Source organism: Pocillopora verrucosa, chromosome 8, assembly GCF_036669915.1.
Source record: "Pocillopora verrucosa isolate sample1 chromosome 8, ASM3666991v2, whole genome shotgun sequence".
Lineage (NCBI taxonomy): Eukaryota > Metazoa > Cnidaria > Anthozoa > Scleractinia > Pocilloporidae > Pocillopora > Pocillopora verrucosa.
In genome coordinates, this window is record NC_089319.1 from 16,339,452 (window position 1) to 16,351,774 (window position 12,323).

The 12,323-nt window shown below is 35.4% G+C and overlaps 1 protein-coding gene across 1 annotated transcript; it reads left to right on the forward strand.

The window, feature by feature from the left end:
• On the forward strand, window positions 1-8,398 carry LOC131791272 (TNF receptor-associated factor 6-like). Its single transcript, XM_059108621.2, has 8 exons — window positions 1-321; window positions 1,595-1,652; window positions 1,914-2,018; window positions 2,858-3,019; window positions 4,133-4,207; window positions 4,742-4,819; window positions 5,571-5,872; window positions 7,250-8,398. The coding sequence occupies exons 1-8, from the start codon at window positions 68-70 to the stop codon at window positions 7,749-7,751; spliced, it is 1,536 nt and encodes a 511-aa protein (XP_058964604.2). The 5' UTR covers window positions 1-67; the 3' UTR covers window positions 7,752-8,398.
• The last annotated feature ends 3,925 nt before the right edge of the window (window positions 8,399-12,323 follow it).

A 12,323-nucleotide genomic window follows, 5' to 3' on the forward strand; every position in this document is an offset into this window, starting at 1 on the left:
TAGACGGTGATGCAATACAGACATCTCAAGAGCTAGCGTAGGAGTTGTGTGTTGATCGGGCAGTGTAATGGCTTTTTCCATCGTTGGGGAGGAGAATCTCTCTCTGTTGCCACTAAATGCTCCATTTGGACATGTTCCTAATGAGCTTGAATTAACACCTCGCTGGGAACGCGTGGAAGGGTTAGAAGGTTATAATGAAGATTTTGATCCGCCATTAGAAAACAAGCTTAAGTGTTCCATTTGTCGTAAAGGGCTTCGAGAACCAGTGCAGACGGAGTGTGGTCACAGATTCTGTAGGAAATGTCTTGAAGGCTTTATGAGGTAATTCAGCAGGAACCGTATACAAAACATAGATGTACAGATCAAAACCTTAGTAAAGTTTATTGTCTTTAGGTCAAACCCTGAACTTGATGATTAAGTCAATGATCGATAAGTGTAATGAATCGAGTTTCCAAAATTTGTCGAGCAGTCTATTCGGACTCTCTTTTGAGTTAAACGGTTCGAACTGAATGAACAATTGGTAAAATTTCCGCACAACTCCATCCTACATTATGCATTCAGTTCTTGAACAGAGAAAACAATGACAAAAACAATACATTGCCATTGGGAAAACAGATTTGTTTTACAATATTATGGGGCTGCACTGAAACTTTACCCAAACAATAACAAAAGGTTGTTATTTCGGAAGTACTCTTCCTGAGAATCTGACGTTTATACATTAATTACTAAATAAATACGGTTGACCTGGGTGTGTTTTGGATATTTTGATATGTTTTGTTCCTCTAGCCTTAATTGTAACTGTAACGATAGCTAAACAGGCGGTCAGGTACCAAAACATCAACTTATATTTAACCCAAGAGCAGAGCTACAATTTACTATGCTAACAACATGGCCGACACACGAGGAAGCTGTTCCCAAGATGCCATGCGGCCGCAGGAAGCTCAATGCTTCATGTAAGCGTACTCGTTACAGTAACATTTGGTTTTTATCAAAAAGAGGAGTACGTCCTTATTGAATATAAATAGTCTCTGCATCTATCACTTCAACTGCAAAATACCATGTTCCTTATTCTTACAACAATAGTGATGATTGAAGAAAGAAATGCAATCTCACAGAGAGCGAAAAATTGGCGTGAAGTTCTGATTTCTTTAATTTTAAGCTTCTGCTTCATCTATGAGTTCTTAACACAGAGAGTCAGAGAGTTTTACAGTCATTTGTCAGGATATTTGTCTTTTACTAGTGGGCTAACCTTCCAGTTGTGTAAATTATGTGTCTTTTGGAGCTAGCTGACTATTACTAATACTACTAGGGTATGGTTTATTGTAGTTCGCATTATTCTTAAAAGAACATACCTTCAGCCAGGAATGCATGCTTCTTTCAGGTGTTCAATGCAGCTGAATTGTGTATTGTAGATTCAGCTGTGACCAAATATTTACAGATCATGGAATATAATGATGATTTTTTAACAATTGAAAGGAAAAAAAAAGGATATAAAGTAGTTTTAAAAGTTTTAAAAATTTTTACTCTAATTATTTGTTTCAAACCATAAGATATGTTTAATTACATAATGTTCGATCCTTCATTAATTTTGTAGAGGTAGTGCTGGTGCTTCACATTGCCCGGAGGATGGAGAACTGCTTTCACAGTCAAAGGTATTAAAGAACTTACAATGAATGTTAACACTAAAATTGAAAATATATATATCCAAAAAGAGAGCATACTATGTAATTTTCCTTGACTCTTGCTGTTTGGGTCACTAGAGATGACTAGATTTCATTTTAAGATAAATTGTATAATGTTCATTTCTAACAAAGGAGGCCTATTTAACCAATATTGTAAGGTGTGAGAGAAACTTAAAATCGATACTATACCATTTTGAGTTAATTCAATTTATTCTCATCCTTAAACTTCAGATCTATTCAGACAATTTTGCAAAGCGGGAAATATTGAAATTGGAAGTTTTCTGTAAAGCGAGAGGTTCTGGATGTCCTTGGAAAGGTTCTCTTTCACTGTTAGAGGTAAGAAATTAGCCCATGCCCATGAGATTATGTAAAATGTATGTTTTACTTGCCATGGCTGTCTCTTAGGATTGCACTTTTTAAGAAACCACATCTCGAAAAATACAATTCAGCGAGAGACAATTTAACTGTATATTGCACACATTTATCAGTGCACAGTCTCATGAGACAAATTGAACATACCACATGGAACAAATTCAGTCAGCCATCAGCCAATAATTCATGTTTCTTTCATTAGTTATAGGTAAGAGAAAGTTTTAAGCAGCTGCTGTCAGATATAAAAATTATTGGTATGAATTTAATATCAGCTCATAGATCAATCTTATCTGCTACTCAAAGCATGCAAGAGCTGAAGCATGCAGTCTTAATTTAAGATATTGCATTCTGAAGGTGTTCTGTCAGTCTGTAGACAACAAGGGTAATATATTTTATTACAGTACATAGCTGCCAGGAATGTGAATTTTTTAAAATTGATTTCTTACAAACCAAGTGCAAGGGCCATGCTAGAGAATATTGGCCCAAGGTCATGGCAGTACAGACCAATTGCAGCAAGGTCTGTACAAAAAGAACTGCATATTAATATTCCTTGGTATGGCTTGAGCAAGCAAGGTTTGGTACACTACGTGATTCATTATATGGCACTAGTTATAATGCACCAAACTTGTTTGTTTTGAATTTGCAAGCTTTTGCAACCAAAAATACACATGCTTCTGACCATTACTTTGGAAACAGTCCATATTGCAAAGTCTTGACCAAGTAAGAACCAATCAGAATGCTTGGATTTACCTCAGGACTTAACTTTACCATATAGTAAAATAATTTAATTTCCTTCATGATAGGATCATTCCAAAATATGCCTCCATATTTGTGTTGAATGTGAGAATAACTGTGGGGTGAAGTTAAAAAGGAAAAATCTCCACCATCACATGGAAAGTGAATGTGTGCTCAGAAAGTCTCTCTGTGAGCACTGTGGCAGTGCAGTTTCATGGTGTGAATTGGAGGTAAGCCTCTCTGTAACAGTAATTTTTACATCTATTGTAGTACAGACATGCAGCCATTTTTTCATATTCTCCTTTATTTGAATGAAATGCATTATTTTATATTTCCCAAGAACCCTTTTAACCTCCCAAGTGACTACCAAGGAACAGATGATCTCCTTACAATATCAAAACATTGTCTTCTATATTAAGCTAGTAATTTCATGACAAGAATAGAATAATCAGTCAGTTTGAATGCCCAGGCTTATGATCTTGATAAAACACCAAATTCCTCTAGCTAACTGAAAAGCAAATGTACAGAAACTGAAAGAGAGAATTATAAAGATTCAGACCAGGTGTAAGATTTTATCAAAGGGTCAAGATAATGTCTGTCATGACAACTCGGTTGATGTACTAGTAGAGTAGATTTATGACTCAGTAAAGGAAATTATCCTGTAATTGAGGGTTACTTCAGACTTTGCAAATTAAAGTTTATTGGTCTTAATGACACAAACTTGTATTTTTTTTTTAAATGTCAGCATCTTTGAAAAATACACGTGTCATTGTGGAAAAGACAAGTTTATAGAAAAATAAATTAACACATTAACCCTTTAACTCCTAGATTAAATTTGTAATTCTCTTTTCTGTCAACCATACAATTCTTATCATGTGAGTTTAGAGAATTTAGTATCGAATCAACCAATTATCCCCCAATTGATATGTTTCTTAATTCTCATCACTCATCTGGTTGATATTGTATTGATATTGTAAGGAGAAATTCTGTCTTGGTCACTCATGGGAGTGAAAGGGTTAAGATGTTGTATTTTATATCCTAGCTAGAAGTGAACATTGTGACCTTAGGGTGAAAAAGAGTTTATGGTTTCCAAAACCTTCATAGATTGGGGAAGAAAATGTTTTTCCCCTTGTGTCTGCACAGGTTGATTGATACCTGATCAACCTGGTACTATGGCATTCAGTCATTTTACTGTTTTGCTTTTTTAAGTACTGGATTCCTGAAGAGGAAAATCAAAATATCTTGTAATTTTGTACAATTCTGCATTTACATCTTTCTGTCAAGATAAAGTTAGTGGTGGTTTCATGGTTAATAAACTTACATGGACTGTTCCTTTCTTTCAGAAACACTTTGGAAGCTGCCCTAAGTATCCTCAGCAATGCGATAAATGTAAACAAGAAGGCATAGAGAGAGACAAGGTAATGAAGATATAGCTATAATCAAGTAATAAATTTACATTCAGAAGTGAAGACATCTTTAACAGATCAATATGGTTGGTGTGACATGCAGTGGCCAAGCTATTGTTTAGTGAGCCAATAACAAAGTTCAGCTTTGAGCGCTGAAAAGATGCATGTCCTTGACCAAGACACCTAAATTACTCTCACGATGCCACTGCTTACACACTACACAAGATACTTGTCTACTAAGAATTTTCAGTTAATAGTATAAATTAGATAACTTTTTATATGTTTTATTGCAATTAACAATAAGTATGATAGATGTATAAATTGGTAAGACAGTTTTCATTAACAATAAGTTGTAATTACTGTATGTTTTAAGTGATTGAGTTAATTATTATGAATAGCTGTTTGAAAGTGAGCCAATGAACAATAATTGAATTAAACAACCATACATGTGTAGTTTCTGAGAAAATAAACATCATAAATTTTTTGGTTTTTTGTGTTTTCTTTCATTTTTTATTCATTTATTCATTTATTTATTTTCAAAATTAGATGAAGTTACACTTACAACACCATTGTCCAAATGTAAAGACAGACTGCCCCTTCAAAGATGGTGGATGTGAATTTGAGGTAAGGAAAGTGACAAATCTCAAATATGAACCATGTACTGCATATATTTGACAAAGCTAACTCAACAAGTTTTGATACTGTATAAAAGGACAATCCCTGAATCCTTAACTCCCACGAGTGACCAAGACAGAATTTCTCCTTACATATATCAATACAATATTAACCACATAAATGATGAGAATAAAGAAAAATAGCAATTTGGGGATAATAAGTTGATCCAATACTAAGTTCTCTGAACTAACATTATAAGAAATGTATGTTTGGCAGTAAGGAGAATTACAAGTTTGATGTGGGTTAAGATTAATTAACATTTAAAAAAAAAAACTCGTGTAGTGGCCAACATTAAAAGTAGTAGTTTCAAAATTATTTCTTTACATGTACCCAAAGTGTGGGTTATAAGAATGACATGCAGCTAGTCCATTCCGTTTGCTTTCTAAGACTTAATTCACCTGACTGAAGTTTATGATCTTTTTAATATTAATATAATAATAGCTTCATGAAGTAAATTTATGATCTTATATTTATTATTCTTAATATTACATTGACCCTATTTTAGGTTATTGATGAAAACAGTCAAATCATTTTCAAGACACTGATAAAAGACATGACTGTGTTAACTTTATAATAAGCTTTTCATTAATAAATTATTTTGTTCCTAATTGAGCTGTACCATCGCCTCAGGTGGCCTGAAATTTGAATTTTTTGGTTCAATACCTAGATAATAACTAACGCTTCCCAATTGTTTTTTCAGGGCTTTCGATCTGGTGCAGGGAAACACCTTGTGGAACAACATCTGAGTCAAATCACCGATTTGATGAAAATTTTTCTCATATATCATGAGGAGGTCATGCAGACAAATGCTGTAAAGGGGACAGAGGTAAAATTGGAGGATGAAAATAAGTTTCCTTCTGAAAAACAGGCAATTTGGACCCAATGGCTGGAAAGTGAAGCTGGTGACCTTCAGAAAACCCTTCATAAGCAGCGCAAGGAAATTGACCGTTTAACCCTTCAGCAGAAGGAAACAGTTGACAGAGTGGATGAACTGGAAGTTGAGTAAGTGTCTACAGTTTTCCTATCTTTAAAATTTGTTAAGGAAATATTTTTTTCCAATTTCTTGTATCAGTTTTAAGTTTTTAATTAAATTTTAATTTTAGAAAATAAGGTTGTTATAAATATTGTTCGTAATGTCTCATTGTGCTAGATGTTGGCAATCCATAACTCTCAGATTCTAAATAGTACATCTTTAATCTCAAAGTGAGCTTGTCAACCCCTGGCAGATGGAATGCATGTTTACATAAAGCCTTTTTTTACCAAGTGGGTTGATCTATATCCCATTGTCATTATTCATTATACCTTGTAAACTGTTACTAGACAAGTTTGGATACCCTTGAAACACAAAATGTTACATTAATTTATCTAATCCATAAACTTAAGTCATGTGGTTGTATATGGGAATTTGCATGATTATAATAAAAGGCAATTAACAAGTTTCTTTGTTGGCCCATCCACGACAAACTGTTACTATCTAAAGTATTTAAATCTAATACAGTTGACACTTTCCTGATAATTTGAACCAACTATTGCAAGCCCAAGTTAACTAATTGTGCTCAAGCTCAATTTGTTCTCCTCTAGGCAATGTAATCATGGACCCTTGACAACTCAAACCCTGTTGTGCCAACTCAATGTGGGCCTTATTTCCCTTTATGATAGTTTCCATGTAATTTTACCTTCACCTGATAACTTATAACATGCATGTTTTTGATACATTTGTGATCAGTCAAAAAAAACTGTATTGTAAACCAAAATTCTGATCAGGATAATTTTTAATCAGTGCATTGTGATTTTTGTCTACTTTTTTATGTTTGCTTTAACCCTCTAACTCCCAAGGTCCACTTGATATTTCTCCCAACTTACTGCCATACTTTCCCCTGTAATTTAGACATAAGAATATGAACTTATTCCAAAATGAAGCCCTTCAGCTGATAAGATTGTTTGCCCTCATAACCTGTTTACAAAATAACTGATTGGAATTGTAAGGAGAAGTTGCATTTAAATCACTTCTGAGAGTTTAAGGGTTAAATGTTCAATTAAATGAGTCAGTCTTGTCAAGTGCTGCTGGATCAGGATACATTTGTAACTAAAGTTTATTGCATTTCATCTTATTCATGTTGTGTTCAAATTGGCTAAGAATTCTGAATGTGCATTGTAGTACAAAGGGTGAATTGATATACTAAATTCTTTCGGTCCAGTCATTTGGATTTAGCTTCCAAGAACTATAGCTCTTGATCATGATGACTTGAAGTTTTTTCAATTCCTTTTAAGGTTCTAGTCACTTATTGCAACTGCGGTGCATGTACATGGAAAAGTAAATTTAAAAGCTCAAATTAAGGGTCTTAATGTATACATTTTTCTTTATTCCTGAAATTACAGGGTGAAGTTGCTACGTCAAGAACAGCAACTTTGTGATGGAAAGTATGTCTGGAAGATAGAAAACATTGACAGGTGTTGCCAAGATGCCATCAGTGGTGTAAGCCCAGTCATGTACAGTCCAGGTTTCTATGCCGGTCCACGTGGGTACAAATTGTGCTTGAGGATTAATTTAAATGGTGTGAAGAGTGGAGTTGGTACACATGTGGCTCTTTATGTTCATATGATGAGAGGTGATTATGACAACCACTTGGAATGGCCATTTTCAAAAGGTTTCTCCTTATCTATTGTGGATCAGTCAGATGACGAGTCTCTCCAGTACCACATTACAGAAACTGTGATAACCAAACCTGAACTGAGTGCCTTTCAAAGACCAGTACCTCCACACAGTGTAATAAGTTCTGAGTATTCTGGTTACGAACATTTTGCACCAATTGATGAGGTCCACAAGCTACAGTATTGTAAGAATGATACTTTGTTAGTGAAATTTGAGCTCACTGATTAATCCAGTGCTGTTGAGCAGCTTGCAGCTCTCATTGCACACTCTATCTTATCTCAAGACTAAAAAGAACTGAACTGACTGTTTTTCTTCACAGCATACCGGATATATATTTATTTAAAAAATTACATTTATTTGATACATTTTAATTATATACAGCAGTCAGACCAGAGAATTTGTTTCTCTTTGGTGTTTTTTATCAGGAACAAAAGGACACAAACTCTCCTTTGCACCAACTCTTTTATCTGTAGGTCTCTAAGAGTTAGTGAGTTTATTGAGAGTGTTCTGGCTTTTCAGCTCTATAAGTATAGCAAGTGTTAAACTTATATTAAGTATATTCAGAAACTGAAAAGATCTGTTTTTATAAATAATTAACTTAAGGTGAAAAGAGCTTCCATTAAATCGTAGATTATTAATTAACTGTGGATTTTATCAGACTTAGGTAAAACTTAAGCTGGCTTATCCAATAGTTAGTATACACACTGAAGGCTCAAAAATTAAGAAATAGCTGTGACTGTATATATTTGTTTTAAAGAACTGATAAATGTGGGTGAAACTGGGGAGCATGCAGCTTGAAGGGTTCTTAGAACACTTTATAGAGAAGATGTACAGCTATGCAAGTACACATTAAAATGGTGAAGTACATATTTAAATGGGGATGTGTTTTAACAGAAGATTCTTTATTAATCTGGTTACAAAATATACCCACACTGGTATTTTATGTTCAGGTCATTCAAATGTCTCACAGGTGACCTGCTGAACTCTGCTGTAGAGTGAGTCTTCTCATGAAGGGCGTAACTTAGTTCTTGGTCAACTGTAACTATGGCCACCTGAGCCTCTAAATCTTGATACACCGAACCATGTCCAAAATTTGGAGAACCAATTGGTTAAGCTGGGCACAGGCTCATTTGGAGGGTAGTGCCAAAGTCCTTTCATGTGAAATGTCCACTTATGACGTACATGCTCTAACACTGAGATGTTATCAGTTGTGTTCCAGGATTTGCTTGTAAAAATCATGAGCTAATAGGGTGTAAGCGTGAGGAATACCACCTGATAGAAAAGTAAGTTGTCAGTTAGTATGCTGACTGCCTGCAATTTTATGGCAGAAGATTACAGAAAATTTTGAAATTGCTGAGAACCTTGTGAACAATTTTTGCCTATTTGGGCATTTTTTTTTAAAGTATACCAAACCACCATGAATGACCAAGATCTTAATACCTATTTGAACCAGTCAGGCCTGAAACTTGAAAGGATTAATTCACCCAATTTTTTCCATTTTGTCTATCTTAGTTTACCATAACTCTGTAAGTCAACAAGCATACTCGAAATCTAGAACAAAAGTTAACTCTAGGAAATGAATAAATTACTTCAACAATGGCTGTTACACAATACAACTTAATTAGTCAGAACTATAACAAAATTTTCAAGCACAATTGACTATCACCAGCCCAATTTGAGCACTTACAGGACAGTGTATACCTCATGTTTGTAACTGGACAGAGTTATGGAACGGGTCATACGTCATGCCTTTAATACAGTTTGCACCCTTTTTCAGAAACAAATTTCAAGGACTTTTCCAGGATTTAGATTTTAAGTTTTTCAGGCTGTTCGTGCCTTGACAGTGTCACAGTTATCATTTCCCAACCAAAGAATAGTGATCAACATTGTAATTCAACCACTATAAGCCGGCTGCCATCAGTATAATCCATAATTATCATCCACTAACCATTTTGTTTGCTGTGCACTCCATCCTCTGGCCTGTCTAGGAAACAGGGTGATGTGTTTCTGTGTCAACATACCTCACAACTATGTCTCAAAATTCATGAAAAATTAATGGAATACATTTCCAAGGCAATTTTCATATATTTTCATCTAGTATCTTGACATATAGGCATTAGTGAGTCCTCTAAAAATAACCCATCCTCTATTTCTAGAAGCCGGGGTGCTGTCTCCGAGAAATGTTCTGTTTAAGTGCCGGGTGTCAGCGGAAATGTTCGAGTTGACTTGTTTTGGTTTTAGAAAAATAAATAACAGCTTGGAAAGGACAGTGAAGGCATACAATAGCTTCTGCAGCTTGACTGTTGTTTTCTCTTTCCTTTAATAAGAATGTTATGATATTTACCCTAGTAGTTAACAGACTAAAAACAGCCTAATAAGTTTGCAATACTGTGTTCAAACTGGATGAGAAGTTGGAGAGCGAACTGATCAAATGATCAACAGAAATCTTGATTCTGGCCCACAAACAGCATTGTAATAGATAATAAAATAAAAGCAATCAAGGGCCTTTGGTCGGAAACAGTAAATTAAACGCTGTATAAAAATACAATATTAAAGCAGAGGCAAACACAAATATTGATTTCATGCTTACAATGTGACTTGCACTTTGTACGAAGTACTGTATTCAAATCCCTTCCACTTGAGTGTGTGGAGTAGATTTGCCGCCAAAGGAGACTTACTAGCTGCCAAATCAATAATTTTCATTTTTACAGTACATTTCAAACTTCCCATTCTGAAACAAAGAGAGAAAAGGAAAAGAAGGCTGACCCTCACAATCCACTCGACAAATGTGTCGCAATGTCGTTGCAGGGTTAAAGAACAAGGATCGATTATCGGCAACTCATTGATTAGGGTTTCCCCTTGATACGAATTTGCAAAAATTCTATGTATCAGTGAGCCAATGTGGAATCACTCCATAGGTATGTTTTCTTGCTCTGCAGTCTTGTTCATGTGACTAGTAGGATCTTGAATTACTCAGAAAACACTACCAGCCAGAGAGCAGCTAATCTATGTGAAGTAAGCTTGAAGTCATTGACATCATTGTGTTTTAAATGAATTTCAAGTAAATAAATTTTAAACTTGTCTGATTTTTATTTTTGGTTGTGGATTTATTTCTGTACAATTCAGACTAGTTTTAGATGAATTTGACTTAAAATTCATTTTAGACTTGAACATGTCAACCAGATTTACTAAAGTTTGCTTTGTAATACCCCGGTACTCTGCATAAGTAGTTTCTCAGAAAGGAACAGTCTCAATTTTCATGATATTTTTGTTTGATTGGAAGTATTGTTGACAAGGCCAACCACTGTCTGAAATACTAAAATCAAGTCATCTTTAGGTAGTCCTAGGATAATTAGTCATAGCATACAATTAAATAAATGAAATTAACCTGTGCCTGTGTTATTTATTGTATCTTTTAATAAAAATTGCCATGATTGAAAAGAAATCAAACCTCTCTTTATTGAACACCAACCAGAAATCCTTTGCTTATTGCCTAATAATGTCTGCTTTTGTTTCAGCTGATTTGCCATAAAGAGTCATTTGATTCTCATAGCTTGTGTGCTGACTATCAAATAAGCAGTGGTAGGTACACAATCAAGGAACAAGAAGATGATGAAAAAGTGATTTCAGCGTAGTATAAGACTAAAATGGAATGCCAAAAAGTAAATTGCAAAGCAGACTGTAATAAAAATTGGGCAAACTTGATTTAATATCCAAGTACTTCGGGTATTTTCTAAGCCCCCTAAGGTTCTACCGGTTAGAGATTTGCACTAAATAAGGAAGAACAAGATGTTAAGGTATTCATGAAAAAAGTGATTCCAAAGAGTGTAAGACTAATTTAGAGTGCAGAAAGTGTAAAATGTGGAGCAAACCGCACTAAAAATTTGGGCAAAGTTGACCAAATATGCAAGCTTTACCTCTAGCCGGTAGTCTTTCCAAAGCCTCCTGTTATCCTATTAGCTAGAGGTGTAAGACCAAGTAAAAGAAAATAAATGGAAACGTATTCTTTAAAAAAGTGATTTAAAGGAGTGTTAGACAAATTTGAAGTACAGAAAAGTAAAATGTGAAGCAAACCATAGTGAAGATTGGGCAAAGTCAACTAGTATGTAAGCTGTACTTCTAGCTGATAGCATTTGAGATCCTAACAGCTAGAGGTATAAGACAAAATAAAAAAAATAAATGTAAATGTGCTCTTGTAAAAAGTGATTCCGTGGAGTATAACACTAAGTTGGAATGCAGGAAAGTCAAATGTGGAGCAAACCATGGTAAAATAGGCCATTTTACAGTTGTGTACTTAGTTGCCAAGCCTTTGATTTGGAGTGAGGCTGAAGGTGACCTTGTTGTGTTAGAGACCAGAATCTAGTTAGCATGATAACAAATTAATTTGCATTTCAAAAGCAGTAAGGTTTGTATTATAACAAGGTCACCCTTAGCCTCACTCCTGTTCAAAGGCTTGGCAACCAAGCACACAACTGCAAAATGAACTATTGGGGCAAAGTCGACGGCTGTGACTGAAAGTGGGACGGGGACGTAGGACTGGGACGTGGGACTCGGCTCGTGGGACTCGCGTCGTGGGACTCGGGGACGTGGAACTCGGGGACGTGGGACTCGGGGACGTGAGTCTCGGGGACGTGGGACTCGGGGACGTGGGACTCGGGGACGTGGGACTCGGGGACACGCGGGGACTCGGGGACGTGATAAACAAACAACACCTAACATTTGCGCTGAATTTGTAGAGTATAATTTTCGGTGGTCTCGAGAAAGCTATTTTATGCCGGAGAGCTTGTTAGTAGTAGCCGA